At 56.1% G+C, this 22,267-nt stretch overlaps 1 protein-coding gene and 1 long non-coding RNA gene across 2 annotated transcripts in view; one reads left to right on the top strand and one right to left on the bottom strand.

Annotated features, from left to right (window-relative positions):
* The window catches only part of NF1 (neurofibromin 1), a 331,965-nt gene that overhangs the window by 292,806 nt on the left and 16,892 nt on the right, over nucleotides 1–22,267 (bottom strand). Inside the window, exons 7-12 of the mRNA XM_076058585.1 lie at nucleotides 19,631–19,737; nucleotides 16,871–16,938; nucleotides 15,196–15,271; nucleotides 12,126–12,283; nucleotides 6,940–7,113; nucleotides 3,326–3,454 (exon numbers count right to left, since the gene is read on the bottom strand). Of these exons, the coding sequence (XP_075914700.1) occupies nucleotides 3,326–3,454; nucleotides 6,940–7,113; nucleotides 12,126–12,283; nucleotides 15,196–15,271; nucleotides 16,871–16,938; nucleotides 19,631–19,737 (712 nt within the window). The remainder of the gene's footprint in view (nucleotides 1–3,325; nucleotides 3,455–6,939; nucleotides 7,114–12,125; nucleotides 12,284–15,195; nucleotides 15,272–16,870; nucleotides 16,939–19,630; nucleotides 19,738–22,267) is intronic.
* On the top strand, nucleotides 8,605–9,213 carry LOC142908219 (uncharacterized). The gene is made up of 3 exons (XR_012931640.1): nucleotides 8,605–8,660; nucleotides 8,929–8,990; nucleotides 9,138–9,213. It is a non-coding gene; the product is annotated as an uncharacterized LOC142908219 (long non-coding RNA).

The following is a 22,267-nucleotide window of genomic DNA, read 5'->3' as shown; positions in this document are numbered from 1 at the left end:
TCTGTGTGTCTGTGTGTGTGAGTCTGTGTGTGTGTGTCTCTGTGTGTCTGTGTGTGTCTGTATGTGTGTGTGTGTGTCTGTGTCTGTATGTGTCTGTGTGTCTGTGTGTGTGTGTGTCTGTGTGTGTCTGTGTCTGTGTGTGTCTGTGTGTGTGTCTGTGTGTGTGTGTGTCTGTGTGTCTGTGTGTGTGTATGTGTGTGTGTGTGTCTGTGTGTGTGTTTGTGTGTGTGTATGTGTGTGTGTCTGTGTGTGTGTATGTGTGTCTGTGTGTGTGTCTGTGTGTGTGTGTCTGTGTGTCTGTGTGTGTGTATGTGTGTGTGTGTGTCTGTGTATGTGTGTGTGTGTGTCTGTGTGTGTCTGTGTGTTGCACTATGATCCCAGCTACAACCGAAGTTGGATTCTCACTCGGCCAACGACACACCGGTGGGTGACTGTGGGTGACTGTGGGTGACTGCGGGTGACTGCGGGTGACTATGGGTGACTGTGGCTGACTGTGGCTGACTGTGGGTGACTGTGAGTGACTGCGGGTGACTGCGGGTGACTGTGAGTGACTGTGGGTGACTGTGGGTGACTGTGGGTGACTGCGGGTGACTGCGGCTGACTGTGGCTCACTGTGGGTGACTGTGGGTGACTGTGGGTGACTGCGGGTGACTATGGGTGACTGTGGCTGACTGTGGCTGACTGTGGGTGACTGTGGCTGACTGCGGCTGACTGCGGGTGACTGCGGGTGACTGCGGGTGACTGTGGCTGACTGTGGGTGACTGTGAGTGACTGTGGCTGACTGCGGGTGACTGTGGGTGACTGTGTGTGACTGTGGGTGACTGTGGCTGAGTGTGGGTGACTGTGAGTGACTGTGGCTGACTGTGAGTGACTGTGGCTGACTGCGGCTGACTGTGGGTGACTGTGGGTGACTGCGGGTGACTGTGGCTGACTGTGGGTGACTGTGAGTGACTGTGGCTGACTACGGGTGACTGCGGGTGACTGTGGCTGACTGTGGGTGACTGTGGGTGACTGTGGGTGACTGCGGCTGACTGCGGGTGACTGTGGGTGACTGTGGGTGACTTCGGGTGACTGTGGGTGACTGTGGGTGACTGCGGCTGACTGCGGGTGACTGTGGGTGACTGACTGCGGGTGACTGTGGGTGACTGCGGGTGACTGTGGCTGACTGTGGGTGACTGTGGGTGACTGTGGCTGACTGTGGCTGACTGTGGGTGACTGCGGGTGACTGCGGCTGACTGTGGGTGACTGCGGGTGACTGCGGGTGACTGCGGGTGTCTGTGGGTGACTGTGGCTGACTGCGGGTGACTGTGGGTGACTGCGGGTGACTGTGGGTGACTGTGGCTGACTGCGGGTGACTGCGGGTGACTGCGGGTGACTGTGGGTGACTGACTGCGGGTGACTGCGGGTGACTGTGGGTGACTGTGGGTGACTGTGAGTGACTGCGGGTGACTGCGGGTGACTGTGGGTGACTGTGGCTGACTGTGGGTGACTGTGGCTGACTGTGGGTGACTGTGGCTGACTGTGGGTGACTGTGGCTGACTGTGGCTGACTGTGGGTGACTGTGAGTGACTGCGGGTGACTGTGGGTGACTGTGGGTGACTGTGGCTGACTCTGGGTGACTGTGGGTGACTGTGGCTGACTGTGGGTGACTGTGGCTGACTGTGGGTGACTGTGGCTGACTGCGGGTGACTGTGGGTGACTGTGGGTGACTGTGGCTGACTCTGGGTGACTGTGGGTGACTGTGGCTGACTGCGGGTGACTGCAGGTGACTGTGGGTGACTGTGGCTGACTGCGGGTGACTGTGGGTGACTGTGGGTGACTGTGGGTGACTGCGGGTGACTGCAGGTGACTGTGGGTGACTGTGGCTGACTGCAGGTGACTGTGGGTGACTGTGGGTGACTGCGGGTGACTGTGGGTGACTGTGGCTGACTGCAGGTGACTGTGGGTGACTGTGGGTGACTGCGGGTGACTGTGGGTGACTGTGGCTGACTGTGGGTGACTGTGGGTGACTGTGAGTGACTGTGGCTGACTGCGGGTGACTGCGGCTGACTGTGGCTGACTGCGGGTGACTGCGGGTGACTGCGGCTGACTGTGGGTGACTGTGGCTGACTGTGGGTGACTGTGGCTGACTGCGGGTGACTGCGGGTGACTGTGGGTGACTGTGGCTGACTGCGGCTGACTGCGGGTGACTGTGGGTGACTGTGGCTGACTGCGGCTGACTGCGGGTGACTGCGGGTGACTGTGGGTGACTGACTGCGGGTGACTGCGGGTGACTGTGGGTGACTGTGGGTGACTGTGAGTGACTGCGGGTGACTGCGGGTGACTGTCGGTGACTGTGGGTGACTGTGGGTGACTGCGGCTGACTGTGGGTGACTGTGGGTGACTGTGGGTGACTGTGGCTGACTGCGGGTGACTGTGGGTGACTGTGGGTGACTGCGGCTGACTGCGGGTGACTGTGGGTGACTGTGGCTGACTGCGGCTGACTGCGGGTGACTGCGGGTGACTGTGGGTGACTGACTGCGGGTGACTGCGGGTGACTGTGGGTGACTGTGGGTGACTGTGAGTGACTGCGGGTGACTGCGGGTGACTGTCGGTGACTGTGGGTGACTGCGGGTGACTGCGGCTGACTGTGGGTGACTGTGGGTGACTGTGGGTGACTGTGGCTGACTGTGGCTGACTGTGGGTGACTGTGAGTGACTGCGGGTGACTGTGGGTGACTGTGGGTGACTGTGGCTGACTCTGGGTGACTGTGGGTGACTGTGGCTGACTGTGGGTGACTGTGGCTGACTGTGGGTGACTGTGGCTGACTGCGGGTGACTGCGGGTGACTGTGGGTGACTGTGGGTGACTGTGGCTGACTCTGGGTGACTGTGGGTGACTGTGGCTGACTGTGGCTGACTGCGGGTGACTGCGGGTGACTGTGGCTGACTGTGGGTGACTGTGGGTGACTGTGGCTGACTGTGAGTGACTGCGGGTGACTGCGGGTGACTGTGGGTGACTGTGGCTGACTGTGGGTGACTGTGGCTGACTGTGGGTGACTGTGGGTGACTGTGAGTGACTGTGGCTGACTGCGGGTGACTGCAGGTGACTGTGGGTGACTGCGGGTGACTGCGGGTGACTGTGGGTGACTGTGGCTGACTGTGGGTGACTGTGGCTGACTGTGGGTGACTGTGGGTGACTGTGAGTGACTGTGGCTGACTGCGGGTGACTGCAGGTGACTGTGGGTGACTGTGGGTGACTGCGGGTGACTGTGGCTGACTGTGTGTGACTGTGGCTGACTGTGGCTGACTGTGTGTGACTGTGGGTGACTGTGGGTGAGACTCCACCTTGAAGTGTTGGTTGTTGTGAGGGTTGATGCGGAAGCAGGAGATGAAGCAGTCCATCATGAGGTCCAGGTCGGCACTGAGACTCCCGGCACCACGGGAGAACGGCCGGGCCGGGTTGAAGAGCAACGTCTGGCATGGCCAGAGACACGGGGGGTGACACTCACTCACTCACCAACTCACTCACCAACTCACCCACTCACCAACTCACCCACTCACCAACTCACTCACTCACCAACTCACTCACTCACCAACTCACTCACTCACCACTCACTCACTGACTCACTCACCAACTCACCCACTCACTCACCCACTCACTCACTCATCAACTCACCCACTCACCAACTCACTCACCAACTCACTCACCCACTCACTCACCAACTCACTCACCACTCACCAACTCACTCACTCACCAACTCACCCACTCACCAACTCACTCACCACTCACTCACTCACCAACTCACTCACCCACTCACTCACCAACTCACTCACCAACTCACTCACTGACTCACTCACCAACTCACTCACCAACTCACTCACTCACTCACCAACTCACTCACCAACTCACTCACTGACTCACTCACCAACTCACTCACCAACTCACTCACTCACTCACCAACTCACTCACCAACTCACTCACCACTCACTCACCCACTCACCCACCCACCTACCCACCCACCTTGAGGTCAGGCAGGATGGACTGCACGAGGAAACAGATGACCGAGTGATCCTCCCAGCTGATGTACGTGCTCGCCTTACACAGCTTGACTCACTCACTGACTCACTCACTCACTCACTGACTCACTCACTCACCCACTCACTCACTCACCCACTCACCCACCCACTCACTCACTCACTCACCCACTCACCCACCCACCCACTCACCCACCCACCCACCCACTCACCCACTCACTCACCCACCCACTCACCCACCCACCCACCCACTCACCCACCCACCCACCCACCTTGAGGTCAGGCAGGATGGACTGCACGAGGAAACAGATGACCGAGTGATCCTCCCAGCTGATGTACGTGCTCGCCTTACACAGCTTGACTCACTCACTGACTCACTCACCCACTCACTGACTGACTCACTCACTCACCCACTCACTCACTGACTCACCCACCCACTCACTCACCCACCCACCCACCCACTCACTCACCCACCCACCCACCCACTCACCCACTCACCCACCCACCTTGAGGTCAGGCAGGATGGACTGCACGAGGAAACAGATGACCGAGTGATCCTCCCAGCTGATGTACGTGCTCGCCTTACACAGCTTGACTCACTCACTGACTCACTCACTCACTCACCCACTCACTCACTCACTCACTGACTCACTCACTCACTCACCCACCCACCCACTCACTCACCCACCCACCCACTCACTCATCCACCCACTCACCCACCCACCCACCCACCCACTCACCCACCCACCCACCTTGAGGTCAGGCAGGATGGACTGCACGAGGAAACAGATGACCGAGTGATCCTCCCAGCTGATGTACGTGCTCGCCTTACACAGCTTGACTCACTCACCCACTCACCCACTCACTCACCCACTCACTCACTCACCCACTCACCCACCCACTCACTCACTCACCCACCCACTCACCCACCCACTCACTTACTCACTCACCCACTCACCCACCCACTCACCCACTCACCCACCCACCCACCCACCTTGAGGTCAGGCAGGATGGACTGCACGAGGAAACAGATGACCGAGTGATCCTCCCAGCTGATGTACGTGCTCGCCTTACACAGCTTGACTCACTCACTCACTCACCCACTCACTCACCCACTCACCCACCCACTCACCCACTCACCCACTCACTCACCCACTCACCCACCCACCCACTCACCCACCCACCCACTCACTCACTCACTGACCCACCCACTCACTCACTCACCCACTCACCCACTCACCCACCCACCCACCCACTCACCCACCCACCTTGAGGTCAGGCAGGATGGACTGCACGAGGAAACAGATGACCGAGTGATCCTCCCAGCTGATGTACGTGCTCGCCTTGCACAGCTTGACTCACTCACTGACTCACTCACTGACTCACTGACTCACTGACTCACTGACTCACTCACTCACCCACCCACTCACCCACTCACCCACCCACCTTGAGGTCAGGCAGGATGGACTGCACGAGGAAACAGATGACCGAGTGATCCTCCCAGCTGATGTACGTGCTCGCCTTACACAGCTTGACTCACTCACTGACTCACTCACTGACTCACTCACCCACTCACTCACTGACTCACCCACCCACTCACTCACCCACCCACCCACCCACTCACTCACCCACCCACCCACTCACCCACTCACCCACCCACCTTGAGGTCAGGCAGGATGGACTGCACGAGGAAACAGATGACCGAGTGATCCTCCCAGCTGATGTACGTGCTCGCCTTACACAGCTTGACTCACTCACTGACTCACTCACTCACTCACCCACCCACCCACTCACCCACCCACTCACTCACTCACCCACCCACTCACTCACCCACTCACCCACTCACCCACCCACTCACCCACTCACTCACTCACTCACCCACTCACCCACTCACTCACCCACTCACCCACCCACTCACTCACTCACCCACTCACCCACCCACCCACCCACCCACTCACCCACTCACTCACTCACTCACCCACCCACTCACCCACCCACCCACCCACTCACCCACCCACCCACCCACTCACTCACCCACCCACCCACCCACCTTGAGGTCAGGCAGGATGGACTGCACGAGGAAACAGATGACCGAGTGATCCTCCCAGCTGATGTACGTGCTCGCCTTACACAGCTTGACTCACTCACTGACTCACTCACTCACTCACTGACTCACTCACTCACCCACTCACTCACTCACCCACTCACCCACCCACTCACTCACTCACTCACCCACTCACCCACCCACCCACTCACCCACCCACCCACCCACTCACCCACTCACTCACCCACCCACTCACCCACCCACCCACCCACTCACCCACCCACCCACCCACCTTGAGGTCAGGCAGGATGGACTGCACGAGGAAACAGATGACCGAGTGATCCTCCCAGCTGATGTACGTGCTCGCCTTACACAGCTTGACTCACTCACTGACTCACTCACTCACTCACTGACTCACTCACTCACCCACTCACTCACTCACCCACTCACCCACCCACTCACTCACTCACTCACCCACTCACCCACCCACCCACTCACCCACCCACCCACCCACTCACCCACTCACTCACCCACCCACTCACCCACCCACCCACCCACTCACCCACCCACCCACTCACCCACCCACCCACCCACCTTGAGGTCAGGCAGGATGGACTGCACGAGGAAACAGATGACCGAGTGATCCTCCCAGCTGATGTACGTGCTCGCCTTACACAGCTTGACTCACTCACTGACTCACTCACTCACTCACTGACTCACTCACTCACCCACTCACTCACTCACCCACTCACCCACCCACTCACTCACTCACTCACCCACTCACCCACCCACCCACTCACCCACCCACCCACCCACTCACCCACTCACTCACCCACCCACTCACCCACCCACCCACCCACTCACCCACCCACCCACCCACCTTGAGGTCAGGCAGGATGGACTGCACGAGGAAACAGATGACCGAGTGATCCTCCCAGCTGATGTACGTGCTCGCCTTACACAGCTTGACGCTCGCCACTGCGGCGCTCTCCGTGAGCTGACGGCTTGTCCCGTGGCCAGAGAGGGCACGTCGCACATTCTCTAGGAAGAGTTTCTGGTGAGTGGTGAGTGAGAGAGAGAGAGTGGTGAGTGGTGAGAATGGTGAGTGAGTGGTGAGTGTGGTGAGTGTGGTGAGTGTGGTGAGTGAGAGAGAGAGAGGGCACGTCGCACATTCTCTAGGAAGAGTTTCTGGTGAGTGGTGAGAGAGTGGTGAGTGAGAGAGAGAGAGAGTGGTGAGTGGTGAGTGAGTGGTGAGTGTGGTGAGTGAGTGAGAGTGGTGAGTGAGAGAGAGAGAGGGCGCGTCGCACATTCTCTAGGAAGAGTTTCTGGTGAGTGGTGAGAGAGTGGTGAGTGAGAGAGAGAGTGGTGAGTGAGAGAGAGAGAGAGGGCGCGTCGCACATTCTCTAGGAAGAGTTTCTGGTGAGTGGTGAGAGAGTGGTGAGTGAGTGGTGAGTGTGGTGAGTGAGAGAGAGAGAGAGAGGGCACGTCGCACATTCTCTAGGAAGAGTTTCTGGTGAGTGGTGAGTGTGGTGAGTGAGAGAGAGAGAGGGCGCGTCGCACATTCTCTAGGAAGAGTTTCTGGTGAGTGGTGAGTGGTGAGTGAGAGAGAGTGGTGAGTGTGGTGAGTGAGAGAGAGTGGTGAGAGTGGTGAGTGAGAGAGAGGGCGCGTCGCACATTCTCTAGGAAGAGTTTCTGGTGAGTGGTGAGTGGTGAGTGAGAGAGAGGGCGCGTCGCACATTCTCTAGGAAGAGTTTCTGGTGAGTGGTGAGTGGTGAGTGAGAGAGAGTGGTGAGTGTGGTGAGTGAGAGAGAGAGTGGTGAGTGTGGTGAGTGAGTGGTGAGTGAGAGAGAGAGAGTGGTGAGTGAGAGAGAGAGAGAGAGTGGTGAGTGAGAGAGAGAGAGGGCGCGTCGCACATTCTCTAGGAAGAGTTTCTGGTGAGTGGTGAGGGTGGTGAGTGAGTGGTGAGTGAGAGAGAGTGGTGAGTGAGAGAGAGAGAGGGCGCGTCGCACATTCTCTAGGAAGAGTTTCTGGTGAGTGGTGAGTGAGTGGTGAGTGAGTGGTGAGTGAGAGAGAGAGAGAGAGGGCGCGTCGCACATTCTCTAGGAAGAGTTTCTGGTGAGTGAGAGAGAGAGTGGTGAGTGAGTGGTGAGTGAGAGAGAGAGAGTGGTGAGTGAGAGAGTGGTGAGTGAGTGGTGAGTGAGAGAGAGAGAGGGCGCGTCGCACATTCTCTAGGAACAGTTTCTGGTGAGCGAGAGAGAGTGGTGAGTGAGAGAGAGAGTGGTGAGTGAGAGAGTGGTGAGTGGTGAGTGAGTGAGAGAGAGAGAGTGAGTGGTGAGTGTGGTGAGTGAGAGAGAGAGAGGGCGCGTCGCGCATTCTCTAGGAAGAGTTTCTGGTGAGTGGTGAGTGTGGTGAGTGAGAGAGAGAGTGGTGAGTGTGGTGAGTGAGTGGTGAGTGAGAGAGAGAGAGTGGTGAGTGAGAGAGAGAGTGAGAGTGGTGAGTGAGAGAGAGAGAGGGCGCGTCGCACATTCTATAGGAAGAGTTTCTGGTGAGTGGTGAGTGTGGTGAGTGAGAGAGAGAGAGTGGTGAGTGAGAGAGAGAGTGGTGAGTGGTGAGAGTGGTGAGTGTGGTGAGTGAGAGAGTGAGTGTGGTGAGTGAGAGAGAGAGTGGTGAGTGGTGAGAGTGGTGAGTGTGGTGAGAGAGAGAGAGAGAGTGGTGAGTGTGGTGAGTGAGTGGTGAGTGTGGTGAGTGAGAGAGAGAGAGGGCGCGTCGCACATTCTCTAGGAAGAGTTTCTGGTGAGTGGTGAGTGAGTGAGAGAGAGTGGTGAGAGAGTGGTGAGTGAGTGGTGAGTGTGGTGAGTGAGAGAGGGAGAGGGCACGTCGCACATTCTCTAGGAAGAGTTTCTGGTGAGTGGTGAGAGAGTGGTGAGTGTGGTGAGTGGTGAGTGTGGTGAGTGGTGAGTGGTGAGTGAGAGAGAGTGGTGAGTGAGAGAGAGAGTGGTGAGTGTGGTGAGTGGTGAGTGAGTGAGAGAGAGAGTGGTGAGTGGTGAGTGAGAGAGAGAGAGAGTGGTGAGTGGTGAGTGGTGAGTGAGAGAGAGTGGTGAGTGAGAGAGAGAGAGGGCGCGTCGCACATTCTCTAGGAAGAGTTTCTGGTGAGCGAGAGTGTGGTGAGTGTGGTGAGTGTGGTGAGTGTGGTGAGTGAGAGAGAGAGTGGTGAGCGAGTGGTGAGCGAGAGAGTGGTGAGCGAGAGTGAGAGAGAGTGGTGAGCGAGCGAGTGAGAGAGTGAGTGAGCGAGTGAGTGGTGAGCGAGTGGTGAGCAAGTGGTGAGCGAGAGAGCGAGTGAAAGAGTGAGTGAGAGAGTGAGTGAGTCAGTGAGTGGTGAGCGAGTGAGAGAGTGAGTGAGTGGTGAGCGAGTGGTGAGCGAGTGGTGAGTGAGGGGTGAGCGAGTGGTGAGCGAGAGAGTGGTGAGCGAGAGTGAGAGAGAGTGGTGAGCGAGCGAGTGAGAGAGTGAGTGAGCGAGTGAGTGGTGAGCGAGTGGTGAGCAAGTGGTGAGCGAGAGAGCGAGTGAAAGAGTGAGTGAGAGAGTGAGTGAGTCAGTGAGTGGTGAGCGAGTGAGAGAGTGAGTGAGTGAGTGAGCGAGTGGTGAGCGAGTGAGAGAGTGAGTGGTGAGCGAGTGAGAGAGTGGTGAGTGAGTGGTGAGTGAGTGGTGAGTGAGTGGTGAGTGAGCCAGAGAGGCAGGCAGTGGGGACCTTGTTGGTGTTGCTGGCTTGCACAAAGTCTCCGTTGACCTCCTGGAGTGAGTGAGCGAGTGGTGAGCGAGCGAGTGAGCGGTGAGCGAGCGCGGTGAGCGAGTGGTGAGCGAGTGGAGAGAGTGGTGAGCGAGAGAGCGAGTGAGTGGTGAGCAAGCGAGAGAGAGAGAGTGGTGAGCGAGTGGTGAGTGAGTGGTGAGCGAGCGAGTGAGAGAGTGAGTGAGTGGTGAGCGAGTGGTGAGCGAGTGAGAGAGTGGTGAGTGAGCGAGTGAGAGAGAGAGTGGTGAGCGAGTGAGTGGTGAGAGAGAGAGAGTGAGTGGTGAGCGAGTGAGAGAGAGAGTGAGAGCGTGAGTGAGAGAGTGGTGAGTGAGCGAGTGAGAGAGTGAGTGGTGAGCGAGTGAGAGAGTGGTGAGCGAGTGGTGAGCGAATGGTGAGCGAGTGGTGAGCGAGTGGTGAGCGAGTGAGTGGTGAGCGAGTGGTGAGCGAGAGAGTGAGTGAGTCAGCGAGTGGTGAGTGAGCGAGTGGTGAGCGAGTGGTGAGCGAGTGAGTGGTGAGTGAGTGGTGAGTGAGTGGTGAGCGAGTGGTGAGCGAGTCAGAGGGGCAGGCAGTGGGGACCTTGTTGGTGTTGCTGTCTTACACAAAGTCTCCGTTGACCTCCTGGAGTGAGTGAGCGAGTGGTGAGCGAGTGGTGAGTGAGAGAGCGAGTGGTGAGCGAGAGAGAGAGTGAGTGGTGAGCGAGCGAGTGAGTGGTGAGCGAGTGAGAGAGAGAGTGGTGAGCGAGTGAGTGGTGAGAGAGAGTGAGTGAGAGAGTGAGTGAGAGAGTGAGCGAGTCAGTGAGTGGTGAGCGAGTGAGAGAGTGAGCGAGTGGTGAGCGAGTGGTGAGCGAGTGGTGAGCGAGTGGTGAGTGAGTGGTGAGTGAGCGGTGAGTGAGCGGTGAGCGAGCGGTGAGCGAGTGGTGAGCGAGTGGTGAGCGAGTGAGTGGTGAGCGAGTGGAGAGAGTGGTGAGCGAGTGAGAGAGAGAGTGGTGAGCGAGTGGTGAGTGAGTGGTGAGCAAGTGAGAGAGAGAGTGGTGAGCGAGTGAGTGGTGAGCGAGTGAGAGAGAGAGTGGTGAGCGAGTGGTGAGTGAGTGGTGAGTGAGTGGTGAGCGAGTCAGAGGGGCAGGCAGTGGGGACCTTGTTGGTGTTGCTGTCTTACACAAAGTCTCCGTTGACCTCCTGGAGTGAGTGAGCGAGCGAGTGAGCGGTGAGCGAGTGGTGAGTGAGTGGTGAGCGAGTGGTGAGCGAGTGGTGAGTGAGTGGAGAGTGAGTGAGAGTGGTGAGCGAGTGAGTGGTGAGAGAGAGAGAGAGTGAGTGGTGAGCGAGTGAGAGAGAGAGTGAGAGAGTGAGTGAGAGAGTGGTGAGTGAGCGAGTGAGAGAGTGAGTGGTGAGTGAGTGAGAGAGTGGTGAGCGAGTGGTGAGTGAGTGGTGAGCGAGTGGTGAGCGAGAGAGCGAGTGAGAGAGTGAGTGAGAGAGTGAGTGAGAGAGTGAGTGAGAGAGTGAGTGGTGAGCGAGTGAGAGAGTGAGTGGTGAGCGAGTGGTGAGTGAGTGGTGAGCGAGTGGTGAGCGAGTGGTGAGCGAGTGGTGAGCGAGTGGTGAGCGAGAGAGAGAGTGAGTGGTGAGCGGTGAGCGAGTGGTGAGCGAGCGAGTGAGAGAGTGGTGAGTGAGCGAGTGAGAGAGTGAGTGAGAGAGTGAGTGAGAGAGTGAGTGAGTGAGTGAGAGAGTGAGTGAGTCAGTGAGTGGTGAGCGAGTGGTGAGAGTGGTGAGCGAGAGAGAGTGGTGAGCGAGTGAGAGAGAGAGCGAGTGAGAGAGTGAGTGAGAGAGTGAGTGAGAGTGTGAGTGAGTCAGTGAGTGGTGAGCGAGTGAGAGAGTGAGCGAGTGGTGAGCGAGTGGTGAGTCAGCGAGTGGTGAGTGAGCGAGTGGTGAGTGAGCGAGTGGTGAGTGAGTGGTGAGCGAGTCAGAGGGGCAGGCAGTGGGGACCTTGTTGGTGTTGCTGTCTTACACAAAGTCTCCGTTGACCTCCTGGAGTGAGCGAGTGGTGAGCGAGTGAGTGGTGAGCGAGTGGTGAGCGAGTGGTGAGTGAGCGGTGAGCGAGTCAGAGGGACAGGCAGTGGGGACCTTGTTGGTGTTGCTGTCTTGCACAAAGTCTCCATTGACCTCCTGGAGTGAGTGAGCGAGCGAGTGAGTGAGTGAGTCAGTGAGTGGTGAGCGAGTGAGAGAGTGAGCGAGTGGTGAGCGAGTGGTGAGCGAGTGGTGAGCGAGCCAGAGGGGCAGGCAGTGGGGACCTTGTTGGTGTTGCTGTCTTGCACAAAGTCTCCGTTGACCTCCTGGAGGATGTCCGGGCACAGGATGAGGAGGACGATCTGCAGGGGCCACACGGCCGCCTTGCGTTTTGGGCTCTCGGCAAACGCGTCCACCAGGTCAAAGAGCTTCTGGGCACTCTCTAGAGAGACACGGAGACAGAGACACAGAGACACAGAGAGGGAGACAGAGACACAGAGCGAGACACAGAGAGACAGAGACGGTGAGAGAGACACGGAGAGACAGAGAGAGAGACAGAGAGACGGTGAGACAGAGACGGTGAGAGAGAGACAGAGAGACAGAGAGACAGACAGAGACACAGAGAGACAGAGAGACAGAGAGACAGGATGAGGAGGACGATCTGCAGGGGCCACACGGCCGCCTTGCGTTTCGGGCTCTCAGCAAACGCGTCCACCAGGTCAAAGAGCTTCTGGGCACTCTCTAGAGAGACACGGAGACACAGAGAGAGACACACAGAGAGACAGAGACGGTGAGAGAGACACGGAGAGACAGAGAGAGAGACAGAGAGACAGAGAGAGATAGAGACGGTGAGAGAGAGAGACAGAGAGACAGAGACACAGTGAGAGAGACAGAGAGACACAGAGAGAGAGACAGTGAGAGAGAGACAGAGAGACACAGAGAGAGAGACAGTGAGAGAGAGACAGAGACACAGTGAGAGAGACAGAGAGACAGAGAGAGACGGAGTGAGACAGAGAGAGAGACAGAGACGGTGAGAGAGAGACAGAGAGACAGAGACAGACAGAGACACAGTGAGAGAGACACAGACAGAGAGAGACAGAGACGGTGAGAGAGAGACAGAGAGACAGACAGAGACACAGAGACACAGAGAGAGAGACACAGAGAGACAGAGACGGTGAGAGAGACACGGAGAGACAGAGAGAGAGACAGAGAGACGGTGAGACAGAGACGGTGAGAGAGAGACAGAGAGACAGAGAGAGAGACAGAGAGACGGTGAGACAGAGACGGTGAGAGAGAGACAGACTCTCGGCAAACGCGTCCACCAGGTCAAAGAGCTTCTGGGCACTCTCTAGAGAGACACGGAGACAGAGACACAGAGACACAGAGAGAGAGACAGAGACAGAGACACAGACAGAGAGACACGGAGACAGAGACGGTGAGAGAGAGACAGACTCTCGGCAAACGCGTCCACCAGGTCAAAGAGCTTCTGGGCACTCTCTAGAGAGACACGGAGACAGAGACACAGAGACAGAGAGACAGAGACACGGTGAGAGAGAGACAGAGACACAGAGACACAAGAGAGAGAGACAGAGACACAGAGAGAGAGACAGAGACGGTGAGACAGAGACGGTGAGACAGAGACAGAGACACAGACACAGAGAGCCAGAGAGAGACACAGAGAGACAGAGACACAGAGAGACAGACAGAGAGAGACAGAGAGACATAGACGGTGAGAGAGAGACAGACAGAGACACAGAGAGAGACAGACAGAGAGACAGAGACGGTGAGAGACAGAGAGACAGACAGAGACAGAAACACAGAGAGAGACAGAGGGACAGAGAAGGTGAGAGAGAGACAGAGAGACAGCAAGACAGAGAGAGACAGAGAGACAGAGACACAGAGAGAGAGACACGGAGAGAGAGAGAGAAACAGAGAGACAGAGGGACAGAGAGACAGAGAGACACAGAGAGACACAGAGAGAGACAAAGACGGTGAGAGAGAGACAGAGAGAGACAGAGAGACACACAGACAGAGAGAGACAGAGAGACAGACAGAGACACAGACAGAGAGACAGAGAAGGTGAGAGAGAGACAGAGAGACAGAGAGAGAGACAGGGACACAGAGAGACAGAGAGACAGAAAGACACACAGACAGAGAGAGACAGACAGAGACACAGACAGAGAGACAGAGAGAGAGAGACGGTGAGAGAGAGACAGAGAGACAGAGACACAGAGAGAGACAGAGAGACAGACAGAGAGAGAGAGGGACAGACAGAGAGACAGAGACACAGACAGAGAAAGATACAGAAACACAGAGAGAGACAGTGAGAGACAAAGAGACAGAGATGGTGAGAGAGAGACAGAGACACAGAGAGAGACAGAGAGACTGAGAGACGGTAAGAGAGAGACAGAGAGAGAGACAGGGACACAGAGAGACAGAGAGATAGAAAGACACACAGACAGAGAGAGACAGACAGAGACACAGAGAGAGACAGAGAGACAGACAGAGAGAGAGGGACAGACAGAGAGACAGAGACACAGACAGAGAGAGAGACAGAGACACAGAGAGAGACAGAGACACAGAGACGGTGAGAGAGAGACAGAGGTACAGAGAGACAGAGAGAGACACGGAGACAGACACGGAGAGAGAGACAGAGGGACAGAGAGACAGAGAGAGTGGTGGTGGTTGTTGTGGTAGTGGTGGTTGTGGTAGTTGTGGTGGCAGTTGTGGTGGTGGTAGTGGTGGCGGTTGTGGTGGTGGTTGTGGTGGTGGTAGTGGTGATTGTGGTGGTGGTGGTGGCTGTGGTGGTTGTGGTGGTGGTGGCAGTGGTGGTGGTAGTGGTTGTGGTGATTGTGGTGGTGGTTGTGGTGATTGTGGTGGTAGTTGTGGTGATTGTGGTGGTGGTTGTGGTGATTGTGGTGGTGGTTGTGGTGATTATGGTGGTGGTTGTGGTGATTGTGGTGGTGGTTGTGGTGATTGTGGTGGTTGTGGTGGTGGTTGTGGTGGTGGTAGTGGTGGTGGTAGTGGTTGTGGTGATTGTGGTGGTGGTTGTGGCGATTGTGGTGGTGGTTGTGGTGATTGTGGTGGTGGTTGTGGTGGTGGTTGTGGTGATTGTGGTGGTTGTGGTGGTTGTGGTAGTTGTGGTGGTTGTGGTTGTTGTGGTGGTTGTGGATGTGGTGATTGTGGTGGTGGTTGTGGTGGTAGTGGTGGTGGTAGTGGTGGTGGTAGTGGTGGTGGTAGTGGTGGTTGTGGTGGTGGTAGTGGTGGTAGTGGTTGTGGTGGTAGTGGTGGTGGTAGTGGTGGTTGTGGTGGTGGTTGTGGTGGTTGTGGTGGTTGTGGTGGTTGTGGTTTTACCCGCAAGCTCCGGCTGGGGTCTCTGGTAGAGGTTGGTGAACTCATCAGCGTGGTTCTCCACCCACACCCAGAACACCTGCAGCACACACACACTCACCACTTACTCACCACTTACTCACCACTTACTCACCACACACTCACCACTTACTCACCACTTACTCACCACACACTCACCACACACCACACACTCACCACTTACTCACCACTTACTCACCACTTACTCACCACTCACTCACCACTTAGTCACCACTCACTCACCACTCACTCACTCAACACACACTCACCACTCACTCACCACTCACTCACTTACCACTTACTCACTCACTCACCACTCATACTCACCACACTCACTCAACCACTCACCCAACCACACTCACCACACTCACCCAACCACACTCACCACACTCACTCAACTACACTCACCACACTCACTCAACTACACTCACCACACTCACTCACCACACTCACTCAACCACACTCACTCACCACACTCACTCAACCACACTCACTCACCACACTCACTCAACCACACTCACCACACTCACCACACTCACCACACTCACTCACCACACTCACTCACCACACTCACTCAACCACACTCACTCAACCACACTCACTCAGCACACTCAACCACAATCACTCACCACACTCACCACACTCACTCAACCACACTCACCACACTCACTCAACCACACTCACCACACTCACTCAACCACACTCACCACACTCACCACACTCACTCACCACACTCACTCAACCACACTCACTCACCACACTCAACCACACTCACTCACCACACTCACTCACCACACTCACTCAACCACACTCACCACACTCACCCAACCACACTCACCACTCACCACACTCACTCACAACACTCACTCAACCACACTCACCACACTCACCCAACCACACTCACCACACTCACCACACTCACTCAACCACACTCACTCACCACACTCAACCACACTCACTCACCACACTCACTCACCACACTCACTCACCACACTCACTCACCACACTCACTCAACCACACTCACCACACTCACTCACACTCACTCACCACACTCAACCACACTCACTCACCACACTCACCACACTCACTCACCACACTCACCACACTCACTCAACCACACTCACTCACCACACTCAACCACACTCACTCACCACACTCACTCACCACACTCACCACACTCACTCACCACACTCACCACACTCACTCAACCACACTCACCACACTCAACCACACTCACTCACCACACTCACCACACTCACTCAACCACACTCACCACACTCACTCACACTCACTCACCACACTCAATCAACCACACTCACCACACTCACTCAACCACACAGAGTACACTCACCACACTACGCTCATCACAGTACGCTCACCGCAGTACGCTCAGCACAGCATGCTCACCACAGTACGCTCACCACAGCACGCTCACCACAGTACGCTCACCACACTACGCTCACCACAGCACGCTCACCACAGTACGCTCACCACAGTACGCTCACCACAGTACGCTCACCACAGTACGCTCACCACAGTACGCTCACCACAGTACGCTCACCACAGTACGCTCACCACAGTACGCTCACCACAGTACGCTCACCACAGCACGCTCACCACAGTACGCTCACCACAGTACGCTCACCACAGTACGCTCACCTTCTCCAGGCTGGTGATCACCGCCAGCTGAGCCACCTTCCTCAGGGCTTTGAACTTCAGCACGGTCTCTGTACGCAGCACAAGCGGGGAGTGGTGGTGGTGGTGGTGGTTAGCTGCCTGTGTGTGTCTGTGTGTGCTGTGTGTGTGTGTACTGTGTGTGTTACTGTGTGTGTGTGGTGTGTGTGTGTGTGTACTGTGTGTGTGCGCTGTGGTGTGTGTGTGTGTACTGTGTGTGTTACTGTGTGTGTTACTGTGTGTGTGTGGTGTGTGTGTGTACTGTGTGTGTGTGCTGTGTGTGTGTGCTGTGTGTGTGTGTGCTGTGTGTGTGTGTACTGTGTGTGTGTGCTGTGTGTGCTGTGTGTGTGTGCTGTGTGTGTGTGCTGTGTGTGCTGTGTGTGTATGTGTGCTGTGTGTGTGCTGTGTGTGTGTGTGCGCTGTGTGTGTGTGTACTGTGTGTGTGTGTAATGTGTGTGTGCTGTGTGTGTGCTGTGTGTGTGCTGTGTGTGTGTGCTGTGTGTGTGTGCTGTGTGTGTGTGGTGTGTGTGTGTGTACTGTGTGTGTGTGCTGTGTGTGTGTGCTGTGTGTGTGTGGTGTGTGTGTGTGTACTGTGTGTGTGTGCTGTGTGTGTGTGCTGTGTGTGTGTGTGCGCTGTGTGTGTGTGCTGTGTGTGTACTGTGTGTGTGTGCTGCGTGTGTGTGCTGTGTGTGTGTGTGTCTGTGTGTGCTGTGTGTGTGTGTACTGTGTGTGTGCTGTGTGTACTGTATGTGTGTGTGCTGTGTGTGCTGTGTGTGTGCTGTGTGTGTGTGTGCTGTGTGTGTGTGCTGTGTGTGTGTGCTGTGTGTGTGTGTGCTGTGTGTGTGTACTGTGTGTGTGTGCTGTGTGTGTGTACTGTGTGTGTGTGTGCTGTGTGTGTGTGTAATGTGTGTGTGCTGTGTGTGTGTGCTGTGTGTGTGTACTGTGTGTGTGTGTGTGCTGTGTGTGTGCTGTGTGTGTGTGTGTGTGCTGTGTGTGTGTGTGCTGTGTGTGTGTGTGCTGTGTGTGCTGTGTGTGTGCTGTGTGTGTGTGTGCTGTGTGTGTGTGTGCTGTGTGTGTGTGTGTGCTGTGTGTGTGTGTGTGCTGTGTGTGTGCTGTGTGTGCTGTGTGTGTGTGCTGTGTGTGTGTGCTGTGTGTGTGTACTGTGTGTGTGTGTACTGTGTGTGTGCTGTGTGCTGTGTGTGTGTTGTGTGTGCTGTGTGTGCTGTGTGTGTGTGGTGTGTGTGTGTGTGCTGTGTGTGTGCTGTGTGTGTGTGTGCTGTGTGTGTGCTGTGTGTGTGTGCTGTGTGTGCGTGCTGTGTGTGTGTGTGTGCTGTGTGTGTGTGTGTGCTGTGTGTGTGCTGTGTGTGTGTGCTGTGTGTGTGTGTGCTGTGTGTGTGTACTGTGTTGTGTGTGTGTGTGCTGTGTGTGTGTACTGTGTTGTGTGTGTGTGTGCTGTGTGTGTGTGCGGTGTGTGTGTGTGTGCTGTGTGTGTGTGTGCTGTGTGTGTGTGCTGTGTGTGTGTGTGCTGTGTGTGTGTGTGTGCTGTGTGTGTGTGCTGTGTGTGTGTGTGTGCTGTGTGTGTGTGGTGTGTGTGTGTGTGCTGTGTGTGTGCTGTGTGTGTGCTGTGTGTGTGTGCTGTGTGTGCTGTGTGTGTGTGCTATGTGTACTGTGTGCTGTGTGTGTGTGTGCTGTGTGTGTGTGCTGTGTGTGTGTGTGCTGTGTGTGCTGTGTGTGTGTGTGCTGTGTGTACTGTGTGTGTGTGTGCTGTGTGTGTGTGCTGTGTGTGTGTGCTGTGTGTGTGTGCTGTGTGTGTGCTGTGTGTGTGTGCTGTGTGTGTGTACTGTGTGTGTGTGCTGTGTGTGTGTACTGTGTGTGTGCTGTGTGCTGTGTGTGTGCTGTGTGTGTGTGTGCTGTGTGTGTGTGCTGTGTGTGTGTGTGCTGTGTGTGCTGTGTGTGTGTGTGTCTGTGTGTGTGGTGTGTGTGTGCTGTGTGTGTGTCCTGTGTGTGTGTGTGTGCTGTGTGTGTGTGTGCTGTGTGTGTCTGTGTGTGTGGTGTGTGTGTGTGTGCTGTGTGTATGTGTGTACTGTGTGCTGTGTGTGTGTGTGCTGTGTGTGTGTGCTGTGTGTGTGTGTGCTGTGTGTGTGTGCTGTGTGTGTGTGCTGTGTGTGTGTGCTGTGTGCGTGTGTGTGCTGTGTGTGTGCTGTGTGTGTGTGCTGTGTGTGTGCTGTGTGTGTGTGTGTGTGCTGTGTGTGTGTGCTGTGTGTGTGTGTGTGCTGTGTGTGTGCTGTGTGTGTGCTGTGTGTGTGTGCTGTGTGTGTGTGCTGTGTGTGTGTGTGTGCTGTGTGTGTGTGTGTGCTGTGTGTGTGTGTGCTGTGTGTGTGCTGTGTGTGTGCTGTGTGTGTGTGCTGTGTGTGTGTGTGTGCTGTGTGTGTGTGCTGTGTGTGTACTGTGTGTGTGTACTGTGTTGTGTGTGTGTGTGTGCTGTGTGTGTGTGCTGTGTGTGTGTGCTGTGTGTGTACTGTGTGTGTGTACTGTGTTGTGTGTGTGTGTGTGCTGTGTGTGTGTGCTGTGTGTGTGTGCTGTGTGTGTGCTGTGTGTGTGTACTGTGTTGTGTGTGTGTGTGTGCTGTGTGTGTGTGCTGTGTGTGTGTGCTGTGTGTGTGTGCTGTGTGTGTGCTGTGTGTGTGTGCTGTGTGCTGTGTGTGTGTGCTGTGTGTGTGCTGTGTGTGTGCTGTGTGTGCTGCACCGTGCAGCAGCCTCTTGAGGCGAGTGCAGTTGACGTTGATGTGCTGAATGAGTTCAATGTCGTTCACATCGGCTGCGTCGTCTGTGCAGTTGGTGAGCTCCTGCAGCCTGAATCACACACACACACACACGGTGTGACACACACACACACACACGGTGTGACACACACACACACGGTGTGACACACACACAGGGTGTGACACACACACACACACGGTGTAAACAAACACGCACACACACAGGGTGTCACACACACACGGTGTGACACACACACACACACACGGTGTGACACACACACACACACACACGGTGTGACACACACACACATGGTGTGACACACACACACAGGGTGTGACACACACACACACACACGGTGTGACACACACGCACACACACGGTGTGACACACACACACACACGGTGTGACACACACACACACGGTGTGACACACACACACACGGTGTGACACACACACACACGGTGTGACACACACACACACACACGGTGTGACACACACACACACGGTGTGACACACACACACACACGGTGTGACACACACACACACACGGTGTGACACACACACACGGTGTGACACACACACACACACACGGTGTGACACACACACACACGGTGTGACACACACACACGGTGTGACACACACACACACGGTGTGACACACACACACACACGGTGTGACACACACACACACGGTGTGACACACACACACACGGTGTGACACACACACACACACGGTGTGACACACACACACACGGTGTGACACACACACACACGGTGTGACACACACACACACACACGGTGTGACACACACACACACACGGTGTGACACACACACACACGATGTGACACACACACACACACGGTGTGACACACACACACACGGTGTGACACACACACACACACACGGTGTGACACACACACACACGGTGTGACACACACACACAACAACAACCGCCATTCGCCACTAAGTGGCGGTGACGTCAACCACGACGCTTGTGCCAGGCTATGTGCACCCTGAGGCCACGTGAAGTGTCGAACACCCGCTGGCAGGAGGTCACGGGGCAGACCCAGGTGCCACGGGTCGACTGACTGAGATGACTGGCTGATGCACGACCTGTGCCCCCTACTGTGCCAACCTGCTGTGCTTTAGTCACCCGGCGCTCCGCTCGTTGTTCTGAGCGTCGCTCCTCCGCCCTCCGTTGTTGTTGGAGGGCGACTGCCTCCAACTGCCCAGTAGCGTCCTTCACGAGCCTCCTCCACAGAGACCGATCTTGACACCGCTGGTACCAGTCATCGGCAAGTCCACTCAGCTCCACGTCCTCCTGTACCACATCACTCCATCTCTTCTCTAGCCCGTGTCGCGCCCGCTTAGCCCCCTCAATCCGGCCGAACAAAAGCTGTTTCGGCATGCGTTGGCTGGGTATGCGGGCTACATGACCCAGCCATCGTAGCCTTGCCCGCCGGAGGAGCTCACCGATGGGACCTTGCCCAGATCTTTCAAGGATTTGTGAGCTCCTCACACAATCCAGTCTGGTTAAACCCAGGATGGATCGTAGGCAGGCTAGCCTAAATGTTTCTAACCGGCGAAGATGTTCCATTAGGGGGGTCCACGTTTCGCAAGCGTAGAGAAGGGAGGGAATGACCGTGGCCGAGAAGACCTGAAGCTTAGTGCGGAGCGACAGACCGGGTAACTTCCACACAGCGTTACGCAACCGATGAAAAGATATTGCCGCTCGACTGATTCGGAGTGAGACGTCTGCTGTTAAACTGGAGCCAGTCATAAGCACACTGCCCAGGTATGGGAAACTCTCCACTCTCTCCACAACTGCCCCATCACCGATTGGGAGTTGTGGGGGTGGAGTGTCCAATGGTACAAAATACCCAGGCAGGTGCTTAGTTTTGGTGGGGCTGATGGTAAGGCCCCACCTCTTAGTGGCACGCTCCAGTCTCAGCAGCAGCGTCTCCAACTCCTCCTCTGACTGAGCAGCTATTACCAAATCATCAGCATACATAACGTGGTTGAGCAATAGGGAGCCATCCCTTGACCGCACCCGGGCATCGATCAGCCTCCCATTATATCTGTACCATATGGAGATTTCCCCGGTACAGCTATTGAAGGCTTCACGAATTACGTGGTCAAAATAGATGTTAAATAATGTGGGAGCCAGAGGACATCCCTGTCGCACCCCAAGGTGTACAGGGAATGGCTCTGACTCCCGGCCACGTAGTTTTACCCGGGCCCGCTCACCATCATGAAGGTCCTTAATGATCGTGAGCAGAGGGTCAGGTACTCCAAAAGCACGAAGAACAACCCAGAGCCCAGGCCTACTGATGGTATCATAGGCCTTGACCAGGTCAATAAAGCAGAGACGTAGGTCTTGTTGGAATTCCCTACACCTCTGCTGTAGCAGACGGACAGAAAATATGGCATCTGTGCAGGACCACCCCCTCCTGAAACTGCACTGGGGCTCCGCAAGCCTCTCCTCAGCGTGCCTGGCAAGGCGATGCTGAATAATCCTTGCCAGGACCTTTCCCGGCACACTGTGGAGTGAGATGCCCCTGCAGCTGTGCGGTCCCCCCTCTTAAAAAGGGGGACCACCAGGGCATCCTTCCAATCCTGC

Source organism: Petromyzon marinus (genome assembly GCF_048934315.1).
Source record: "Petromyzon marinus isolate PM22_M1 ecotype Great Lakes invasive population chromosome 77 unlocalized genomic scaffold, UKy_Petmar_22M1.pri1.0 chr77_unloc.1, whole genome shotgun sequence".
Lineage (NCBI taxonomy): Eukaryota > Metazoa > Chordata > Hyperoartia > Petromyzontiformes > Petromyzontidae > Petromyzon > Petromyzon marinus.
The sequence above is the reverse complement of the archived record's forward strand: the minus strand, read 5'-3'. Positions and strand labels throughout refer to the sequence as shown.